This window comes from Sorex araneus, chromosome 2 (assembly GCF_027595985.1).
Source record: "Sorex araneus isolate mSorAra2 chromosome 2, mSorAra2.pri, whole genome shotgun sequence".
NCBI classification, from domain to species: domain Eukaryota; kingdom Metazoa; phylum Chordata; class Mammalia; order Eulipotyphla; family Soricidae; genus Sorex; species Sorex araneus.
The window spans coordinates 193,524,172-193,548,117 of record NC_073303.1 but is presented as its reverse complement, the minus strand read 5'-3'; the positions used below and the strand labels follow the sequence as shown (position 1 = coordinate 193,548,117).

The following is a 23,946-nucleotide window of genomic DNA, read 5'->3' as shown; positions in this document are numbered from 1 at the left end:
TGTTTACAAAGCAGTAATTTCTCTTAGAGATAGTCCTGTGTCAAAGGAGAAGGTTACAGAAGGAGAAAAAAAATAGGACAAATGTTTGAAGACCCATCTTGCAGGTGGGAACTCAGTTTTCCTGTTGCAGAGGTATCCCTGAATGGCAGAAACCCCTCCTCCAGCTTTTCCAAACTCTGTCACAAAGTGTTTAGTCAACTTTTGTAAGATGGGCATGAAACAACATTTTCATGGGCATAAAAAAAAATCACTATTGCTTATATGTCTCCCGGTTGCTCTATCAATTTCAAAAGAACAGTCCAAATTCAGAAACATGAGGGGAAGAAATGATTTTCACAAAATGTGTCAACTAGCCCAGGCACAAAGGAATAGGAGAATTTTTTTAAATAATCAGATACAGTCTGCAACTAAGCCATGAATGGGGCTGGTTTTTACCTAGGGAACTATGTCCATAGAATTTAATGTTTCAAAACAAAGAGATGTGTTTTATACACAAAGGTGCATTTTTTATAAAAAAAATTCTGTGAGATAAATATCGTGTTTCAAAAATCATAAATTATATTTGTATTTAATGGCAGAACAATTATGATTGGATTAGTGTAAGTTGGGAATTGAAGAATCATAGTAATGACTCTACTTCCTATCTTTTCTACTATTTCATTTAAAGTGTCTCGAAGAGTCCAACAAGCTACCAAGAGTTTCCTGCCCACACAGCAGAGCCTTGCAAGCTCCCCGTGGCATATTCAATATGCCAAATACAGTAACAATAACAGGTCTCATACCCCTGACCCTAAAAAGAGCCTCCAATCGTTGGGAAAAATGAGTAAGGAGAGGTTGCTAAAATCTCAGGGCTGGGACAAATGGAGACGTTACTGGTGTCCGCCTGAGTAAATTGATGAACAATGGGATGACAGTGATACAGTGATAAAATTTGCTTGTAAATGGATGGGTGTGGCAAGTATCATGCTGAGTGTAATAAGTCAAAAGGAGAAGTATAGACATAGAATGACTGCACTCATTTGTGAGACATAAGAAAAAGAAAAGAGAGTATACAGTAGAAACAAGGCCAGGAGGATTGGTCCATGGTTGGAAGCCCGCGTCAAAGGCTGAGGGAGAGAGAAGTTGGGATAGAGAAGGACCCTTATAACAATATTTGGAAAGGATCACTCTGGATGGGAGATGTGTGCTGAATGTGGGTAAAGGACCAAATATGGTGGCCTCTCAGTATCTGTATTGTAAACCATAATGCACCAAAGTAGAGAGAGGGCAGGAGGGATACAGGGAATATGACGATGGGAAACGTGCACTGGTAGAGGGATAGGTGTTGGAATATTGCATGACTGAAATGCCAACTATGGATGTTGGAATATTGTATGACTAAAACCCTGATCATGAAAGCTTTGTGACTATCTCAACGTGTTTCAATAAAATAATAATAATAATAATAATAAAGTGTAGAAACACGGGGTGTGAGAGATAGTACCCAGGTTCAAACCCCGTACCCCATTTGGTCTCAATCCTTCTAGAAGTCATTCCTGAGCACAGAGCCTGGAGCAAACCCTGAGCACCACCAGGTATGCCCCCAAAGTAAAAAAAAAAAACAAAAAAATTTAAGGAGAAATATAATTTAGAGTCTGAGAGTCCAAATTTTAATGGAGTCTCTATTCATTCTAGTTTCTTTCTTACCTACTTAGAAATATTTTCAAAACTGGAAAAAAAAAAGAAAATTAGGAGATAAATGAGTGGGGATGGGGTCGGGGGCGGGGTTAGGGCTACACCTGACAGTGCTCAGGACTTATTCCTAGCTTTCTGCTCAGGCATCACTCCTGGAGGGGCTCTGAGAATTGTGAGGGGTGTTTCCCATTGAACCCTAGCCTCTGAGGTATTGCTCTGGCCTGATTTTCTGATATAATTAGCTTAGAATACATGTTTCTGAAATTGCCACGGTTTATATGGCGCATTATAGACACAGTGAAGATAAAGGATCATTTTCTCTCAAAAATGGGAAAGGTACAAATTGCTTTGCCTTTTGGAATTGTGTCAATTATTTCTTGAGGGACTATTTCAGTTTTAACTGAACCCCTAGAGAAATAGCAGATCTTGCGCTAAACATTCTAGGATTTTTTCTATTTTACGGAAGCTATTTTAAAGAGAGACATGGGAATGATATGAACAATTTTTAAGCTATGATTTCTGAAGGGTTGAAGACCCAGCTGGCTGAGGGGAAAACATTGGCAAACCCCAGTCCTTCTCCTTTGTCTCGGAGGTTTAGATTTTTTTTTCTAAACCTATGTGATTAAGACAAAGGAAAAATATAGTCCTAAATTTACAAAATTTATATTCTGATCATCAGACCAAAAAACAATTTTTTTTAAAAAATTATGAGGATGGATATATAACCTCTATACTCTGAAGTTGGAAACAGTGATATTATTGATAAAAAACATTTCTCAGAACATTCAGGACCTGGCTTGCCCCTTGAGTCCTAAAATAGTTTTAAGACTTGTTCAATCTTGAGATAGTGAGTCAGTTGAAAGATTTTGTAAAATACACAATGATTAGGAAAAAGCATTTCTTTTTCTATATAAAATGAGACCTTGTACTATAAATGCCGGTCAGAAAAAAATGAATTTTAAACCCACATCCGTATTTCCTAAATCAAATGTAGTTTGACTTGAACAGATGACAGAGCAAAGGTCAAGGTCACAGAAATAAATAGTTAGGACATTTTGTGTATTAAAAAGAATGGAAGTTATAGTCTACTAGCCAATTTCAATGTAAAGTCTACTATGGGCAACTATGTAGCAATATTGTAAACAATATTGTTTAATAGCATGAAGTCTGTCTGCTCGTGTAGTAGAAGGGAATGATAATATCTCTGTTATAAGGTGATTAATAGGAGAGATTCTGAGAAGTGATGTCTATCAAAAATAAAGCATAGTACTTGTTGCTTAACACTTAGAATCACTGTCACTGTCATCCCATTGCTCATCGATTTGCTCAAGTGGGCACCAGTAATGTCTCCATGGTGAGACTTGTTACTGTTTTTGGCATATCAAATACGCCACGGGGAGCTTGCCAGGCTCTGCCGTGTAGGTGAGATACTCTCGGTAGCTTGCCGGGCTCTCCGAAGGGGCGGAGGAACCGAACCCAGGTTGAACACTTGGAATATGTTAAGTATTTATTTATTTAAGTTATTGGGGCTTACTGCTAGCCCTGTGCTCAGAGATTACTCCGGGAAGGGCTCAGGTGGCCATACTGAGTTCCAGGCATTTTATCTTGGTGGTCCACGTGCAAGTCACAAGCTCTCAACCTCAGTAATCACTCTCTAGCTCCTAAGTATTTATTTTTATTTATTTTTTATATTATTGACTCTATTTCATTCTGTTTTATATCTCTTTTTATTTTTTATTTTATAAGGTAGTTCACAATATTTGATTACATTTAATATTCAAACAGGGGCTGGAGCCATAGCACAGCGGGTAGGGCATTTGCCTTGCACGTGGCCAACCCGGGTTTGATTCCCAGCATCACATATGGTCCCCTGAGCACCACCAGGGGTGGTTCCTGAGTGCAGAGCCAGGAGTAACCCCCTGTGAATTGCCAGGTGTGATCCAAAAAGAAAAAAAAAATGAAAAAAGTTCAAACAACAATCCCACCACCATGACACTTTCCCACCACCATATTTGGGATGTTTCCATCCCAAGCCCCAAGCCCTGTCCCAAAGCACAACCAAAATAATATGTTTTGTATTATTTGTTATGAAAAACTGCTGATAATGCTACAAAAAAGTACCCATAGCAGAAACAATGGGAAGATTGTTCTATTTTGGCACAGGCCATGAAGACCTTCTTTAGGGTATCACTAACATGTTGTTAAAGGTTGAGTGATGTGAACTTTTGTATATATATATATACAAAATATATATACATATGTATAAATATATATGAATATATAAAATATATACATATATATATAGAGAGAGAGCACTGTAGCACCGTCCTCCCGTTGTTCATCAATTTACTTGAGTGGGCACTAGTAACGTCTCCATTGTGAGACTTGTTGTTACTGTTTCTGGCATATTGAACACACCACAGGTAGCTTGCCAAGTCTGCCATGCCGGCGGGATACTCTCAGTAGCTTGCCGGGCTCTCTGAGAGGGTTGGAGGAATCGAACCCGGATCAGCCACGTGCAAGGCAAAAGCCCTACCTACTGTGCTATATTTCCCTCCTTTATTAATTACAGACTATTGAAACCCCATCAAATATGGTGTGGTACTCTTGGAGAATGGGTAGGGAGTGTCTTGTGATGTGTCACTTGGCTGTGCAGTCCAGAAATAGGTTCACTTGTGCGTGAGGCTCAGCCCAAGGGTGTGGTGAGTGGCCTTGAGCATGGCGGTGGTTGGGTTGTGAAGGTTTTTGGCTGCCAGGGCTGGGTCCCTTAGGGCACGGAGGGTTCTCACCAGCCCCACTCTGAGTATTTACTTTTAAAACTCAATTTTTAGTGCCAACTCCTCAGTGTGATGGGAATAACATACACCGGGAAATAGTGCTCACCTCTCTACTCCACTCAACTCGACACACTATACTCCAGATGGTTAATGCTACCCTCATCATCAATTCAGTGGTGAAAATTCTAAAAGGGGAGGAAGGCTTATTGACCAGCAGGTCTGAAAACTAGCATTAACACAGGCCAGCTCTGACAGTGAAAGGCAGCACAGCAAGGTAGCTAGAACTTAAGATTTATCCTAATTAATTCCATGGCAAATGTGGTAAGTGCAATCATAAGAAATCAAATATAGGACTATTTAAAATATCCTAAAAGCAACTATGCAAGTGAATATCAGTTTTCTGGGTAGAAGAAGTTTTCATCTCAGGTATTCCGAGAGTCTCACAGGACCAGAGCCAGTTATTTGGCAAGAGCCTCCTCCAAAAGAGATAATGAAAGAAAATAACCAAAGATGTTTTCCTGCCAAAATGGCTCTATTGAGCCTGTGAAAGGTTTTGCTCCACATGTTGTCTCTCTGGAGCACAGGGTGATGGAGCAACTGTTACCTGTGTGGCCCTAATCATTGGGACACATAAAGGTCAACAAGCCCTGGAGACTAGCTTTCTGGCAGTTACATCCTTTTCCAGCAAGTGACGCATTTAATTTTACTTTTAAATGCGTGAGGTAGGTATAATAGGCTCATACATTGAGAAAGGGAAGAACCAGAAATACTAATAACTACTACAAATGTTTCATGTTGCAAGGGGAAAATCAATATGTAAGATATTATAAAAATTTAAACATTCCTCTGCCTAAAAATCTAATCAGTGATGAGAACTAAAGAATAAACTGGGAAAATATCTGCAATAAAAATGTCAAGGACTTTAAATCCTTATGAAAAAGAAAGCACATTACATCAATAGCAGAAACAAAGATATCTCAAGATATAAAAGGCAAAGGGCAGGAACAAGTAATTTTAAATTATACACATGCAAATTGGTAGTAAATACGTTATGAAAATTAAACTCATCAATATTCCAAGATATGCAAACCAAGGCAATAACAAATGACTTCTATCACAAACTGACTTAAAAACCATGCAGATTCTTGGCAAGATTGCAGTTTAGTTGGTCATCTGTGTGATGACCAGTTGGGCATCTGTGAATGGTCCAGTTTTCACTTCAGCCTGGCAATTTAGTGTTACAAAACAAAATGCTAAACTCATTTTTTCCTTATGGCATAATAGTTACATTTCCAAGCATTTTTCTCTCTTCCTGAAAAATCATGAGAACCATCAATACAGTGATGAGAATTTTAACTGAAGAATCAGAAACTTACCAAAAGAATGATGTTGTTTGAAAATGCCATACTGTAGTCAGGCAGTGAAATAGACAGTCATTAATAATGAGAGATTTGGGAGAGTGTTGAGGGAATATGCCTATGAAATTGAGATATATGAGAACTATTTCAAAGTCAGATGTGTTTAGGAATAGAATAAATAGAAGTTAATCAAAATGTTAATCATTATTTCACATTGAAGGGATTATGCTTTGTTGTATTTTTCCTTTCATTCAAATGTTTTGCCTGATTCATGTTCTTATAGGATTATTTTTTTGTATTTTTATTTTGATTTTGTTTTTAAGGTCACAAAGCAAGCATCCTACCCACTGTACTATCTCTCTGGAACCTTTGTGTGTGCGTTTAAAAATAAAATAAAAATAAAATTTCATTTAAAAACAGGTCTACATACTAGTGGGATCCACTGTGGAAGTTTAGAAAATATCACTTGAATCAATTGTCATCCCGTTGTTCATCGAGTTGTTCAAGCAGGCACTAGTAACGTATCCATTTGTCCCTGTCGCGTGCTAGTGTAGCCCAAAGGCATCTGCTCACTCCCAGGAAAACGAAGAGCCTCAAACCATTCATTCAGGGTCTTGATGAAGAAGTCTGACCATCTCGTAGGTGGGTGGCCACTCAGTCTTTTGACATACCAAGTCTTCTGCAGCTGCGAGTTACCATGGATGGTCTTGGTATGATGAACTCAGACAGTCTCTCACCCTGTTCCTTCCATCCTAGGCCATGAGTCCCTATGTAGAGTTCTTCAGGTGATATTCTAGGTCCTATCTTGGCATTAAAATCACTGACAATGACCTTGTAGAAGGTGTGTCTTCTTTATAGAACTTCTCCAGCTCCATGTAGAACTTCTCAATTTCTTCTTCATTGGAGTTGGATGTTGATGCATAGATGACAAAGATAGAAACTCTCAGCAACGAACCACATCTATTCAAACATAAGCATCCGATTCAGAATGTTAGGCATTTGAATGAATCAATGCTCATGCCAAGTTCATGTTGACCAGGACACCGACACCTCTACTGTTGCATGTTCCAAGGAACAGTTCTTCTCCAGTGTCGAAAACGGCGTGATGATGTCTTCTCATCTCAGTCAATCCAATGACGTCGTACTTGATATTCCCTGCTTGTACCATCAGGTCCTTAATGGATGCTTCTGATACCAGTGTACATGCATTAAAAGTACAAACAGTCACTTTAGTCCTTTTTCTTTTTGGCAGCCTAGTTTGGCCCTGAGATTTTATCCGCCTCTCCTTGTTCGTCCTTCTTAAGACTGCCACATTTTGTAGCATGGAGTCTTAGAATATGACTGAATAAGTCTAGGAGATTATGCTCAACTAAAATTCTTTCTGGACTCCAGGACACTTGAACAAACACAGAATTTCAAATACAGAATTTACAAAATACAGAATTTCAATTTAAGAGACTTTAAAGAAAGGGCTAGGGGCTTTACAGATGGTATGGTAGGTAGGGTGATTACCTTGTACTTGGCCAACTAGAGTTGAATCCTGGTACCCTGCATGACCTTCCCAAGCCCTGGAAGAAGTGATTCCTGAGTCCAAAGCCAGTATACACCCCGCACAATTCCAGTCATAATATCTCCCCCACCTTCCCTGTGCAAAACAAATAAATAAATTAATTAATTAAAAGGCAGGGATGAGGCAACTCTAGAGTATTTGTTGGTGTTAAACTTGTGATCCTGTAATCTTTTTAAATATTCTAAAACGCTACTTAAACACTTCATTTCTCACAATTTTGAAATGAATTTTTATTTTATTTAAAGGACTTTGATTTCTTTGAAAGCAAATATGCATAGTCTTTATTTTATTTATTTATTTATTTATTTATTTTTGCTTTTTGGGTCACACCCAGCAATGCACAGGGGTCACTCCTGGCTCATGCACTCAGGAATCACCCCTGGCAGTGCTCAGGGGACCATATGGAATGCTGGGATTTGAACCTGGGTCGGCCGCGTGCAAGGCAAATGCCCTATCCACTGTGCTATCACTCCAGCCCCTGCATAGTCTTTAATTAGTTGGAAACAAGAAAAAAGTAAGTCAAATGTAATAAAGGACCTTTATTTTAGAATATTTATGGTAGGGTATTGAAAGTGTGCAGAGGACGAGGTGCATGTCTCGTGTGTAGATTCTTAGATTGTTAGATCTTGGCATCACATGGACCCAGGAGCATCACTCAGGGTCGTCACCCTCAGCACCACAGGAAGCCCTCAGCACCACAAGGCTGACACACATCATCCTTGACACCACAAGGTCCAAGCAGCACTGAATAGTCAGGCCCTGACATTGAACCCCTGACACCACATGTGGTTTCCTGACCCAAACGCAAGAACCACCAGAAGTGATCCTTGGGCTCAGAGTCATGTGACATGAGCACAGTTGGGTTGGGTCAAGAAACCTATATGTATATTTACATCACATGCTCTTGTATCCAACCCACAGTATATTTTTGAATTGACTGATTGAAAATGCCCCTTCTCCCATTCTTCTTAATAAAACAGACAATTTTTGTAGTTAATTTTACAAGTAAAAAAGTAAATTTGGAATAGAGCAACAGTGCAGTGGATAAGAAGCCTGCCTTGCATCTGGCATACCAGGGTTCGATCTCCAGCATCCCATAAAGTCCCCTGAGCACCGTCAGGAGTGATGCCCAAGTACAGAGCCAGGAGTAAACCCTGAACATTGCTAGATGTGGCCCAACCACCCCCCTGTCAAATAAATTAAGAAATTAGAAAAACTAAAAAGTAAATTTATGGCATAAATCTGATATTTATTTCTCAAAAAGAAGTGTCCTTATTAGAGGCTCTATGCCTCTGAACAAGAACCTAAAGTTTAGCTTTTCGTAGGAATGGGCACAAAAACAACATTGAAGACTGAATATTATTTTAGTCTTTCAAAGAATGCAGATCACGGGATCACACTTTTTTAGCTGTGCTTTTCAGGACAGCAATTCAATTCCCTGTCACAGTTACAAGGAAAGCTGACCTATAATCAAATGAATTTGAAGGACCTGGGGTTAAACAGAGTCAAATTGCTTTCTTTCTGCAGAACTTCTTAGAGACCTGTATCTGTTACTGTGTGCTGTGGATTTCTTAAAAAGAGGCATGCTGCTAATGAATGCTTCTCAGACATACTTGACCATCGAACTCCTTTTGTGTGTAGCATCATTTTAGTTGACTTCCGTGCACACACACCAGTGAATCCTGCTCGGCTGGAGCGCTGAATCTCCGTTTGTTCTGGCTTCAGACAGAAGTTCTCATCTTCAACAGTGATATTTCCTTCTCAGCAAGAAGAAACACCAGATTGAGAAATGGCAGAGATAAGAGAGTAGACATGTAGAAAAAATATAATACAAAAAAAAAAAAACATTGTTCGAGGAAATGCTTGACGGAGCTTCCCTAGAACCTCTGACCCTGACACCTTGCATTCATTTCATTAATAAGTAGATGACTGTAATTGAAGCCCGTTCATGTGGATATGTGCATTTCTTCTTCTTTTTTTTTTGTAACTGTGCCCAAGAGATATTAGAGCAATCATGATCACAAAATTTGAGACGAATAAAAGTTTGGCATGAATCCTTTGGCAGTATTCCTGGTGCTTATTGAACACTGCAGTGGAATAGCAGACGAGCCATGGCTTTGTGAAGGAAAGGTGCTGGCAGGTTGATGAAAAGTGAGCATTTAGCGAGGCTCCGATGTTTGAAAGTGCTTGCAGACAATGGGCCATCATGTGTGAGAGAGTGAGCAATCACGGCTAAAGAAGCAGTAATAGGGAAGGTCTAGTCTCTACGTGCCTTATCCAGCACCTCGTCTTCTTGGCAGAACTTGGCAGAACTTACCACTTCGTGAGGCAGGGGTGGTTCGGGCTCAGAGAAAAGGCATGATCCAACAAAATGTTCCTTTGTTTGCAGACAACTGCTATGTCCATTTAGACCTGGAGGAGAAGCAAAGTATCTATAAGCACTGACCTTGCCCTCAAAAAAGTGTCAGACACACAGCTAAAGATTTTACCTCATGGGACCAAAGAGATGGTATGGAGGGTAAGGTGCTTGCCTTGCGTGCGGCTGATCCTGGTTCAATCTCTGGCACCACGTATGGTCTCTTGAGCAATGCCAGGATGTCTCAAGTGATCCCTAAGTGCAGAGCCAGGATGGAGCCTTGAGCAATACCAGGTGTACGCCCCCTCCAAAAAAAGGCTTTAGCTCCAAGTAGATTGCTCCAGTATGTACTATATGTACTAGAATACATACTATCCAAAAAGGTGGGGTGGGGGGGTATCTCTGGCTGGAAGTATAAGGAAGATCCCGTATTGAAAGGGATTAAAAACTCGATTTCTTGATTGAGTGAACTGCTGTGTATAGTTTCCTTTGCTATAATCTATACCCCAGAGTTTAGACTATCTCACTAGACAAACAGAGAGCTCTGTTGAAAGCAAGAATCAGATGTTTTTTCAGTTTTGTGTCTTCTATGGCTGCTACATAGTCTTAGATTTGAAAGATGGTCAATAGTTGAATGAGAATGAATAGTGAGTATTACTGGAATAAGAGTACTTCTGGCTTGGGATAGGTCAGGTTCTTCATTACATTTGTTTGTTGCTTTTATGTGCAACTCTGCTAACCTGCCTGTTTCCTATCACCTTTTCATCAACTGGACTCTCATCTCTGAACTGATATTCTCTGAAGCACCTCAGAGATTCCTTACTCCATTGACATTTGTTTTTTTTTCTCCTTGACGTCTATTCCTATTGAATTCATGCAATCATTTTTGAGATATCAAAGAGTGAATCTGGATTGTTTATTATCTCAGGGGAGATATCAAATACCGTTCTCTCTAAAGAAGGGATATCTAAAAGCACTTGTGGCAGCCAGACCACATACGTTGTCTGTGTCCATACCCACTCTACCAAAACCCTTAGAAGGGATTTCTTGAAAGACAAAAATCTAGGTATACATGGCTGATTCACTCTCAATTAGCTCAAGGAATGTTTGATCTCATCCAAATTTACCTGGCATGAAATCTTTACCCAGACTGTGATGGACACTTAAAACAAAACAAGGAGAGAAAAGCTGAGAGGGGAAGACAACATTTATCTAAGGGAATCTTAGAATTTAAATGTGTGGGCTTGAAATTAAAGGTGCAGTAAATATAGGTCTGTAGTAAATTGCTTATGATGTAATAAACAAGAATTATGGATGTGGCAATAAAGAGAGGCAATATAATATTGTATATTTAAGGAGCAGCTATCAGCAAAGGAATAGATCAAATTGCCATCTTGTTTTCTGTTGATAACTCCAGAATGGTTATTATTCCACAAGAATGCAAAATAGGAGTCCACATTACTAAAGCTTTCATTTCTTGATTGCTGGCTAATAGGTTTGCCCTTCTTTCCAGGGTGACCTCACAATTTGTCGCAATGGGCATACAGTAGCTATTTAAAGGAGCAACTGGGGTTTATTGGAGTATTTACAATAATATCCTGGACCTGTCACATTTAGAATAAAACAGGAAAATGCAATAAACAAAGAAACCCAACATGCTGCAAAATACAGCTACTTGCTTTATCTTATATTAGAGAGCCGTAAATAGTTATTTGAAATACCAAGCAAAGAAATATTTTTCAAAGAAGAAAGAGATATGGTCATTAAAAGAAGTTATTATTAAAACCTGTTTTTAAAAAATTGGAATACTGTATTAGTTTCCTGTTGTTACTACTGTAACAAATTACCATACACTGTGTGACTTCAAATAACAAATATAGAAGTCTAGGGGGGTAGTGCATAAATTAGGGGACATGCAAAGAATCTCAGTACCACAAGGTCCCCTAGCAATGTAGCCCTGGAGGTCTCAGTCACTGTGGGCCTGAGATGCACTACATCTTTGGACCCTGGAATTTATTCACTGGCCCAGGTGACAAAGAGTTGTTAAGAGTGACCCAATGGGTTCTTAAGAGCCTACCTCCCCTTTAAAAAAAAGAAGAAAAATTTATTCTCTTATAATTCTGGAGGCCAGGGGGACAAAATATTGGCCTTGCACATGTGAGATCCCAGGCTTGATTTCTAGCAAACACTCTACATAATAAAAATAATACAATTCTGGAGGTCATAAAATGAAATCAAGGTGTGATCAGTGTTCTCCTGCAAGCTCCTTGGGATTATTCAACTTGTTTCCTCCCATTTCTGGGGTCCCCAGCCTTCCTGACTTGATGATACCACTTCCATCTCTCCTATACTCATTCTACACATAATCATGGGGGATGTCAGTTAGTCTCAGGACTTTAAATCTTATCTGTATGATGATGACTCCCAAGATAAAATCTCTAATCAAGATTTCACACACACACACACACACACACACACACAACTCAGTGCCTCTAACTTTTTTGACATATCCACTTAAATTTGTAATAGACATTGTAAAATCAGTCATGCTATAAATCAAACACCTGCAATTTTCTTCAGATTGCTGGAGGAACACTTCAGACCAAAAACCTGATGCTTTTGACTGCCTTCTTCCCAGTAGGTCAGCAAATCCTCCCATCTCCACCATCTATACTTATCAAGATTTTAACTACCTTTGCCATGGGAGTACCAATAATCAGTACAGGTTACCATCATGTGTCACTAGGTTATTTTAGTCGCCTGTTTATAAGCAGTAAAATCTATTATTATTTCAGCCATTTCAAATAACCCTATTTATACTCTTGCCCTTGTCTCCTTCCTCCATCCAGTCCAGTCTTAACATTTAATTCTTAACTCACTTGGAAAATCCTACACTGCTCCCTGACTGTCAGGCTGCTACTACACGTTGAAGGGGTGTGTGTCCCACATGAAGTCATTCTCTGTGATATCATCAGAGTATCCTATAGTTTAGCTCACTGCGGTCTCTCATCAGAGACAGCCACAGAGTCCTCAGAGTCAGAGTCTCACCCCATCAGGTTGCCACCTCACCCCAGAAGCAAATCACTAGTTGTAGGGCTCTAGTTGGCTACACCCACCTAGCTTCAAATTGGAGGTTTATGATACCTCATCCCCCTTGAACTTCACCAATTGTGAGAGTAGCTCAAAAAAGCTCAGGGAAACATTTATAGCCACACACCTATTAGTGAATATAATAAATGACTCAGATGGTCATCTAAATGAAGAGATATATAAGACTCTCTCTCTCTCTCTCTCTCTCTATATATATATATATATATATATATATATATATATATAGTTGATGGAAACTCCATTACAGAGGCATAATTGACTCAATCATTGACCATTGAAAACTGATTCGACCTTCTGTCTCTGTCTACTCCCCCAGAGATGAAGTTGTGGGACAATCAATTATTTTCTAATGGTTGCCTCTCTAGGCATCTCAATTTTTAGTATGATTAGAAAGTCAAGTCACTTCATTCACACACACACACACACACACACACACTCACACACCATATTTATCATCCTCATCTCTTGTGGATGGGCTGGAGTGATAGCACAGCGGTAGGGCGTTCAACTTTCACTCGTCGGACCCATGTTTGAATCCTCTGCCCTTCTCAGAGAGCCCGGCAAGCTACCGAGAGTATCGTGCCCACGCAGAAAAGCCTGACAAGCTACTCGTGACATATCAGATATGCCAAAAACAGTAACAATAAGTCTCACAATGAGAGACGTTACTGGTGCCCACTCGAACAAATCAATGTGCAACGGGATGACAGTGTGACAGTGATCTCATGTGGATATTACAGGGGATTTGGGATTTCTATGATACAACTGAATGGACAAAGACCAAACATGTTTTGGTAGTGGGATAATCCCATGAGGATTGTGTTCTACCACTGGGCTAAGACCCAGCTCTTACAAAGCATTTTCAAGATCTCTGCAAAGCAGTAGACACTAATCTTTTCTTGGACCTCACTTTTCACATATTACATGCTAATGAAGAATTCTCTACCAAAATGGTAAATACAATTTTAAGAAAGGGCCAATCATAATTTATTTCTTACTATAAATTACCATGTCAAACAGGTTGATCCCCTGGACATAGGCCATCTCATCTCATTGCACTACTGAAAACGCTCCATACCCCCCCCCCTGCCTTTCATTCAGAATAGAACATAGAGACCCATTTGGGTCAATGAGGCAAGGCTCTATGTAATCATCTCTAGTGGCTCATTCAATTGCATACTCATTATTCTCCAGAAGGGACTCCCCCATGAAATATTTCTTTCCCTGTTAGCTAGAATATTCTTCTCCCAATAGCTTTAAACAAATCTTTTTCATTTCTTCAGTTATTTTACTTAGTAGCTGCCCTTTTAGTGAGAGAGATACTTTCTGATCTCTCACCCCAACATATCAATTTTCTTTATTCCTTTTCACAATCATCTAGTTGTCTTTCTAGAAGGCAAGCTCCAAGTGCTAATTTTTCTCTACTACTGTATCTTGGACAGTATCTAGCACAGTGTCTTTTCTGTGGAAACTAGAAATGTGATAAATGAATAAATAAATTTTTGAAAAAATGAATAAGTAAATGAGTTCTCCAGTGAACAGAATAAATGACAATTGTGATAGACATGACATATTCCACCACCAGTTGAATTAAAAAATACATATATCCGGAGTCAGAATTTTATTGGATTTATAAAATCTTTATTATTATAATATATTTGCTATTAGTAGATAATTTAGCTAAAATAATGCATTCCTTTTATAGAAACAAGATTGAAGTTATTTTATTTATGTTTTCCCATTATCAAATGAGTTAAATTCCTTGACACAATAAAACATTGTGTTTTTAACATTCCTTTAAGGAATAAGAGGTAAATTTCTTTAAAAAATAGGTAAATTTCTTATATTCCATGCATTACCTAGCATAGTCTCTATATGGAGGGATTGGAAATGAATGGCAACAACAAAATATCTATTATTTGAGATTTAGGCTTAGAGAGAGGACTTCAATTTCCACTATGCTATTCTTGCATGGAATGAATGATTAGGTCATCTTTCTGCTCCATGGAAAGTTAGAGCTGCCTACTTCTCTTTTGTCAAGACTAAACACAGCTTTCTTCAGTAAATGTCAGTATTTACTCCACGGAAATGTCCACGAAATATTTGGTACAATGAATTAAATTGGGTTGTGCACCATGGGTTAAAGAGTTGTCAGGATGAGGTGATGATTTGGAAGCATATATTAGGAAGTAGGATTTGTAGTATAGAATCTTTAAATAAAATTAAGCAGGGGTGCTAGATTCATATTAGGACTTCCATGCCTGAACATTCTGATCCTAGAGTCCAAGAAAGACTGGAAAACGTCAACTGGGTTTACTTTAGGCAGTGTTATATACAACACATCATTGCATCTTCATCTTCATCATATTAACTTTTGCATGTTGTTACCCAAGAGATAGAGGGCTTATGATTATGAACAAAGTTTTAAGAATTCTACATGAAATTATGTGACAGAAACCCCAAGTTCCTGCTGGACTCTCTTTCCCCACCACTATCATACATAGGAGGCAGTGTACTTCCTGTGTAAAACTTGGCCATCTGTGACTTCCGTTTGTATCCATGTGGTCACAAAACACTGCTGCCCTATGATCATTGGTGTAGCTTCCTACTTAACATAGACAGAGAAGTGCCATGCAATGAAACACATCACTGAAATTGTGTGAGAGTTTGTGTGAATTTCTCCCTGCTTATGTTATGTAACTGTCATAAACTTAGGATATTTTTGGAAAAAATATCACTGTCACTGTCATCCCGTTGCTCAGCAATTTGCTTGTGTGGGCACCAGTAATGTCTCCATTGTGAGACTTGTTACAGTTTTTGGCATATCCAATACACCACGGGTAGCTTACCAGGCTCTGCCGTGTGGGCGAGATACTCTCTAGCTTGCTGGGCTCTCCGAGAGGGGCAAAGGAATCGAACGTGGGTCAGTGGCATACAAGACAAATGCCCTATCCTCTGTGCTATCGCTCCAGCCCTTGGAAAAAATATATTCATTAAAATTATTTCAGTTTAAATTATCCACTTTCTAAATTTTAAAGACCTTGAAGTAGAATGTACCTTGGTCAATTTTGGCTGATATAACAAATATTATAGAATTAAACAACAAACATGGAGCCAGAGTGATAGGAGAGTGGTCACTGTGTTTGCTTTGAAATGTGGCTGATCCAGGTTTGGTCCCTGGCACCCTATATGTCCCCAGAACCCAGGTGGGAGTGATCTCTCATACTGGTGTGATGGGGTTTAGATCTGAGATCGGGAAAACTATATATATGGAATTTGATCATGCCTGATTGTAAAGTTGGGTGCTATGAATAACTTTGTAAATTACAGTACCTCAATATTTTTTAAATATTTAAATTAAATTTCAAAATATTTAAAAATAAATAAATATACCACAAACATTTCTTTTTCACAGTTCCAGAGGCTAGGAAATCCGACATACAGGTGTCAGCAGATCTTGTATCTTATGTGGATTCACTTTGTGGCTGATATTATATGTTCTCTTTTCAGTTCTCAAATGGCACAAAGACAGGAGATTAGCTCTTGGCCTCTTCTAATAATAGCATTGAACCCATCCTGAGGGCTCTACCATCATAATCTGATAACTACTTCCCAATGACTACCTCCCATCCCCAAATGCTATAAATAATGTCATCCATTTAGGTCCCCAGTAAAAATATGTTTGCTAGGGACACAAGAATTTAGTGCTTATCATTCTACCTCTGGCCTTTCCACAATGTATGTCTTTCTCACATGCAAAAATACCCCCTATGCTAGCATACATGAAGTCTTCGCTTGTTGCAGCATTTATTCTAATTAGATATAGAGTAAAGGCTGCTCCAACTCTTACCTAATTTCATCTGTATCAAATCTGGGCGAGAGTCAAAGTATGATTTATTCATCCCGAGGATCAATCCTCTTCAGACAAGAAATAGCTTGGAATAATATCATGGAAGGATGGCCAGGGTAGACGTGTAATTCCACCAAGGAGACAGCAAGAGGAAACAATGATGAGATCCAAGTCATGAGATTTGCTTATAAGTGGATAGACATGGAGAATATCATGCTAAGTGAAATGAGTCAGAAAGAGAGAGACAGACATAGGACTGCACTCATTTGTGAATTATAAAATAAAATAACATGGGTCTGATACCCAAGGACAGTAGTCACAAGGGTCAGGAATATTGCCCCATAGTTGGAAGCCTGCCTCATTAGCGGGGAAGAAGGCAGCTGGAATAGAGAAGGGATAACTAAGAAAATGATGGTTGGAGGGATTGGTTGGGATGGGAGATGTGTGTTGAAAGTAGATAAAGGACCAAACGTGATGGCCTCTCAGTATCTGTATTGCAAACCATAATGCCCAAGAGTAGAGAGAGAGAGAGTATAGGGTAAATTGTCTGCCAGGGAAGCAGGGGGAAGTCAGAAAAGGGGGAGGGGCATACTGGGGAGATTGGTGGTGGGGGATGTGCACTGGTGGAGGTGATCACTGGTGAACATTCTATGATTGTAACTCAAACATGAAAACTTGTAACTGTATCTCATGGTGCTTCTACTAAAAGAAAAAAAGATGAGATCCAAGTAATTCCGAAAATGAATAAAGCAGAGTTCATCGGGATCTTAAAGTTTGAGAACAAATCTCTTTTGCCTTTTGGATACAGTGGGGTCAGCAGGCTGGGGATTAACTGCAGTAACTGCTGGGCCCACAGCACCCTAAGATGCTCTGTCTTCGCATCTCTAAAAGACACACACCTGCCCACCTATAGAATCTATTTTTGGTCTGTTTGTTTTCACTTGGGGCCACACGTGGCTGTGCTCAAGGCTTAATCCTGGTTCTGCACCCAGGGATTACCTACGGTGGGAAGAAGGGGGTGTTCACACGGGGTGCTGAGAATCAAATCCAGGTTGAGTGACCCCATGCAAGGCAAGTGCCCTACCAGCTATAATACTGCTCTAGCAACTGAGATATATTTTTGAGTTTTAAAATTATTCCAAAGCATGGGCATAGATCCCATTTATAAAGACTGGTTATGTGATCTGTGTTCACTCAACCTGATTTATGTAATAGAAAATAGAAAATATTTTCACAAAATAGAAAATAGGAAAAATAGTTGTATTAAAATAAATGTGCAATGCTTCTCATACTTCAGATGAGGTGTGACTGTAAATGAAGAAAGTACGCATTGAGAACCCAAGCACGTGGATTTGGAGACTTCTCACCCTCCTGTACCCCATCTGCCATGCTCTACTTCTCAAAAATTACAATAATGCTGGTTCACTGCCTTCATTTGGTTCCTTACAAGGAACACACATTCCTGACTTTTCCCCTCACCCACTGACTTGGCTTGTGCATTTCATAAAAAGGAGGGGAGGGGGACTGTAGAGGGACTTCTTTATTCTGCTCAACACCCACCCTTAAACCTGATCCATCAGTTATGTCAGTTCCAACTTGAGAGAAGAGAAAATGGACCTGGGAGGGAGTAGGAAGAGCAGGGAGGAGGAAGGGAAGAGAGAAATGACAACAAAGAGAGTAAAAAGAGAAGGTGATCACATGGAGAAACAAAAAAAAAGGATGAGACAGAGAGAAGAGTAGTGATAGGAATTTAGAGAAAGCAGAAAGAGAAGAGAAAAAGAAGAGTGAGAGAAAGAGAAGAAAAATACTAGAGGATAAAGAGGAAAGGGGAGGGGGGGTCATTAGCCTTAGAAGGGAGGAGGAAAGGAAAGGGCAAGGTGAGAGATCGGAAGACAGCCTGCCTCAAGGACTGGGGAGAGGGCAGTTGGGATAGAGAAGGGACCATTATGATGATCAATGGTGGTTGGAGGGATTGCTCTGGGTGGGAGATATGTGCTGAAAGTGGGTAAAGGACCAAACTTGGTGGCCCCTCAGCCATATTATCATATTATGGTTTGCAATATGTATTGCATATTGCAAACCATAATACCCAAAGAGAGAGAGAGGGAGAGAGAGAGAGAAAGAGAGAGAGGAAAAGTTTCTGCTATAGAGGCAGGCTGTGGGGGGTTACGGGGAGGAGGGCAGGAGAGATACAGGGGATATTGGTGGTGGGAAATGCACACTGGTGGAGGGATGGGTGTTGGAACGTTGTCTGACTGAAACCCAATACAATAGTAGAACTCTTTGTAACTGTATCTTACATGGATTCAGTTTTTTTTTTTAAAGTGGTGGTGGGGGAGGGAGAAGATAGCAGGTAAAACTTCTGATGGAGGCAGAATAGGGGTTCCTCCTTGGAAACTGGTGCAATCTCAGGGCTGAAGCCAGAAGTTCACCACAAGCAAAGTCTGAAGGTTTGAAATGTCTCATTGACCAGCCCACCCATACATGTAAACAACAATATTTAATTCTATTTTTAAAAAATCTAGGGATGTATCTCTCTATTCGTACTATCTTAATCTTTGAGAAAAAGGGGGATAAGTTTGTGCAATGTGAGGTGTAGAGCCCATAGATGTTTCCTCCTGTGCTTGGTAGTTTACCTTCTTGGCAGTCACATGGCCACTATATACTTCATTTACTCTAGGCTTTGGGGGTTGTATTTGTAAGAAGCCCTCTTAGAGAAAAAAATAAGTGTAGTGAACTAGAAGTGAGCTAATGATACTATTTATCATGTTTGTTTGGTGAAGGGATGATAGAAAAATGCCCCCAAAGAGAAGTTTACTGACACTATGTAAGTACATCATAAAAACACATAGTTCTCTTAAAGCCAGGTGCATGCAGCTTTGTGTAAAAGACAACTGTCTACCAAAGGAATGATTTTGAGGTGAGTAAGAAATTTTGCAACTGGCAGTTCCTCTTTATTAGTCCTCATTATTCATGTGTAATAACTTATTTCTGGGAAACTGGGGAGTGATTAATTTTTCTGAGCACTTTCACTGAATTATATCATTTCCTTTGCACAGCAATTCTCCAAGCAAGGCATTATTAGCCTTCATTTAGAGATAAAGGGCATCAAGAATAACTTGATGAAATAGTAGAAATAAGTACCAGGAGGTTGACTCCATGGCTTGGAAGCTGGCCTCACATTCTTGGGAGAGGGCAACTCAGATAGAAAAGGGAACACCAAGTAAAATGTGGTTGGAGGCCATGTGAGGGAAGGGAGATGTATGCTGAAAGTAGACTAGAGACTGAACACAATGGCCACCCAACACCTTTATTGCAAACCATAACACCTAATTAGAGAGAGAGAACAAAAGGGAATACCCTGCCACAGTGGCATGGTGGGGTGGGGGTAGATGGGATTGGAGAGGGTGGGAGGGATGCTGGGTTTATTGGTGGTAGAGAATGGGCACTGGTGAAGGGATGGGTTCTCGAACTTTGTATGAGGGAAACATGAGCACAAAAATGTATAAATCTAGAACTGTACCCTCACGCTGATTCACTAATTTAAAATTAATTAAAAAAAGAATAATTTGATGAGAGTGAGTGTGTGTGTGCGTGCTTGTGTCTGTGTCTGTATCTGTGTGTTATGTGGAAAAGACCAAGCACTCAAGTTTGTCACAGACAAGAATACAAAACTGTCACTTTGAATATGCTTGATAAAATATGTATCATCACTTGGTTTCCTTTACATTTATAAGAACAGTAATACTACTGGGGCCAGAGAGAGATAGAGTACAGCCAGTAATGATTTCTGAGTGAAAATCAACAATACTAGCATTTACCAAGAATCGTATGATTAGTAAATAAAATATGAATAATGAAAGAACTACTACCTTTACTTCTGGTACCTACAAATTCTCAAAGAGGAAATAGATGAAATGAAGATAAAAACTTCAGAAGTTCTGATTTCAGTTCAGGTATTGGGTTCCCTCTGCCAATCTGTATCCACAAATGAATGGAATCATATCTAAACTAATTATTGACCTTCCCCCTATATGGATTGAGCGACTTAAGATATTTGGGTCTTCGAAAGATGCCGGTTCTTAATATGGTACCATCTCTCTCATGAGAATACTGACCTAGTACTTGGGTAGGATAGGTAAACAATTGCTAATATTCTCCCCTGAAAGCCCTAACTCCAGTTGAACTTATGCCTGAACTTAAGTCATATTATTCCAATAATGGCTCTGCCTGATGGTGCCAGGACATTTGTCTTTAGGTTATATAATATCTGTTATGGGAACTGATGACCTAGTGTTGACCACCCACTAACAATTCAGAGTCAACCTGCAAGTCTTCCCAAAGGACCTAGTGGCCCTTATCCGACAAAAGAAAAATGCAAAGTGACTTGGAGATACATTTTCCTCCCCAAATCAATTTCAGAATAAATGTCAAATGTCCACTGTGAATTAATAGGTAACAGTTCACATGGTCAGACTGTGCTCATCCAGTATTCATTTCTGATTTTTCAGAAAACATTTCCTATCACGAGTCTATAAAAACCACTGACAATTCCAGAAGGACCCTCTGACACTGCAGTTGGCTATTTGATAGAAGAAGTTAGTTTAGCAGAAAATTGTTTAAAACTTCTCTTCTAATTACATGGCTGAATCAATAGTGAGGAAGAGATTTACCTTGCATTGTGACTGACCTGGGTTCTATCCAACACTGTAGAGTCCTCCAATTACTGCCAGTTGTGACCCCTGAGCACAGAGCCAGAAGTAAGCCCTAAGCACTGCCAGGTGTGGATCCCAAACAAAACAGTGGTTTGATTTGGGTTCACAAATAAGGGATGTATATTCCTTTAATATTCTCTCAAAGTAAGATCAAAGTGGTTTTCTTTGAACTAGACTCTGCCACTTGAGAGTTCTCTTTATAAGAAAGAATAAATAATACCAGTGTCAATGATGTTTATTTTCTACTTTTATATTTTTGCAATTTCAAGTTATAAGCAATTTCAAATTATAAGCAACTTCAAGTTGCTCAAACATAGGCAAGACCTACAACTGACCTTCATTAAATAATTGCTCAATTATGAGAACAAATAAATAGCAGTCGGCTGATTGCAAGTATTAATCAACATGGACACCAATTACTATGTTTTTTTAAAGGACATGGAGAGTATTGGTCAATCAAAGAGTAGGCTGAGTAGAGGTCAGGTAAGAGAACTATTAGTGGATATCCTTTGTGAATTAATAATCCCAGGACAGTTCTTATAGAACTGTACAGTTAGAATGTACAATTAATAATAATGAATCTGCTGCTATGAACATCAATATGTCAAAGTTATAGCTGATCTTTTTGATAAGAATTTAAGCATTGATAACTGAGATGAATAAAATCCTCTTGTTTAAGATATCAGAGGTTTATTATGTGTTTTCCTGCTTAATGGAGCATATTTCTCCAGAGTTAGGGTGCAAGCTTTCTATGTGGTTATTTATTGAAAACAGGGAAGCAACTGTCATCCCCGTTGCTCATCGATTTGTTCGAGCAGGCACCAGTAATGTCTCTCATTGAGAGACTTATTGTTACTGTTTTTGGCATATCCAATACGCACGGGTAGCTTGCAAGGCTCTGCCGCGCGGGCTCGATACTCTCGGTAGCTTGCCAGGCTCTCCGAGAGGGGTGGAGGAATCGAACTCGGGTCTGCCGCATGAAAGGCGAAAGCCCAACCTCTGTGCTATCGCTCCAGCCCAGGGAAGCAAAAGGGGGGGAAAAAACAGGTCTTGCAATCTGCTGATACACTTTCAAAGTACTAGAATATGATTTCAGAATTATGGACCATGAGGAAAATACATATGCATACACACACACTATATATGTAATGTGTATCACTGTATTACTGTCATCCATTGCTCACTAATTTGCTTGAGCGGCACCAGTAATGTCTTCATTGTGAAACTTATTGTTACTGTTTTTTGGTATATCGAATATACCACGGGGAGCTTGCCAGGCTTTGCAGTGTGGGCGGAATACTCTCGGTAGCTTGCCAGGGTCTCCGAGAGGGATGGAAGAATAAAACCCGGGTCAACCACGTGCAATGCAAATGCCCCCTACCCACTGTGCTATCAATTCTTGGCCTTTTGGCTAAGATCAAGTGTATTGTATATGTAATATGTATATATGTAATTTTGACTGCAGTCAACTTTTCTGAATTGTTTCTCAAGAGTCTAGATTAAAATAACTGCTTCCTAATTTAAAAAAAAAATAGTTTTCATCTAAAGAAAGACCATCCTTCCTGGATACAATTCAAATTGTGCTTATGTCAGCCACGGTATGATTCATGCCCGAGATAGAGGCGATCACTCTCTATCATATTATCAGTTTTATTTTACACAGTACTACATATTTGGGGATATATTTGTCATCTGAGAGGTATCATATAGACCAATATTGGGTTTGGAATGCCAAGCACACATAGTAAATTTTATCTCTTTATTTACACTCATTTTTAGAACAAATGAAGAATGCCCTTAAAGAGCTCACGCATCTCTTTTGCCTCTGCAGGAGGGATATTTGAAACTGTGGAGAATGAACCTGTTAATGTGGAAGAATTAGCATTCAAGTTTGCAGTCACCAGCATTAACAGAAATCGAACTCTGATGCCTAACATCACATTAACCTATGACATCCAGAAAATTAACCTTTTTGATAGTTTTGAAGCCTCCCGGAAAGGTAACTATTTTCACACTTTTAAAAGCATTTTTGGGTGATCTGTCTGCTCTACAAGTCACCTTTTGCTAGCTGCCCTTTTCCACAGTGGACATCTCTGTGCAGATGGGTTGCAGGAAATGTCTGTCTTCCGTGTCACTGTCCAGTACTCTATGAACTATCCTAATGGATGCTGCCTAGTTCTGTTTTCTGGGCCTTTCTGATTAGCTTACCCTTCAGTGCCTGCCACCCTATGATTAACTGGTTCAGCGGTGAATGGAAAATGTCAAGCCTGATCTGTTTTTCCTTTCTGAAGCTGAGATACCACCATGAAATTGTACAGTACAGTCAAATAAAACTTTGGGGAAGGTCACAGCCACCGAGCATGTGGAAATGCCCAGGACATACATAACTCACACCCTGAATTTTAACAAGTTGTAGACTACTGGGTCGACTTAGCAACTCAGATCTTCTTTTTTAAAAAACTCCTTTCCACCAGATCATAGAGTTGTGAAGAGGAAGTCTACAAGAAAATCTCTACATTGAGTCTCTCTTTTTTT

At 39.4% G+C, this 23,946-nt stretch overlaps 1 protein-coding gene across 5 annotated transcripts in view; it reads left to right on the top strand.

Moving 5' to 3' along the window:
* The window catches only part of GRIK1 (glutamate ionotropic receptor kainate type subunit 1), a 464,627-nt gene that overhangs the window by 276,598 nt on the left and 164,083 nt on the right, over positions 1-23,946 (top strand). For all 5 annotated transcript variants that reach the window (XM_055127266.1, XM_055127262.1, XM_055127263.1 and 2 more), the window contains exon 3: positions 23,243-23,410. In XM_055127266.1, coding sequence (XP_054983241.1) covers positions 23,243-23,410 — 168 coding nt within the window. The remainder of the gene's footprint in view (positions 1-23,242; positions 23,411-23,946) is intronic.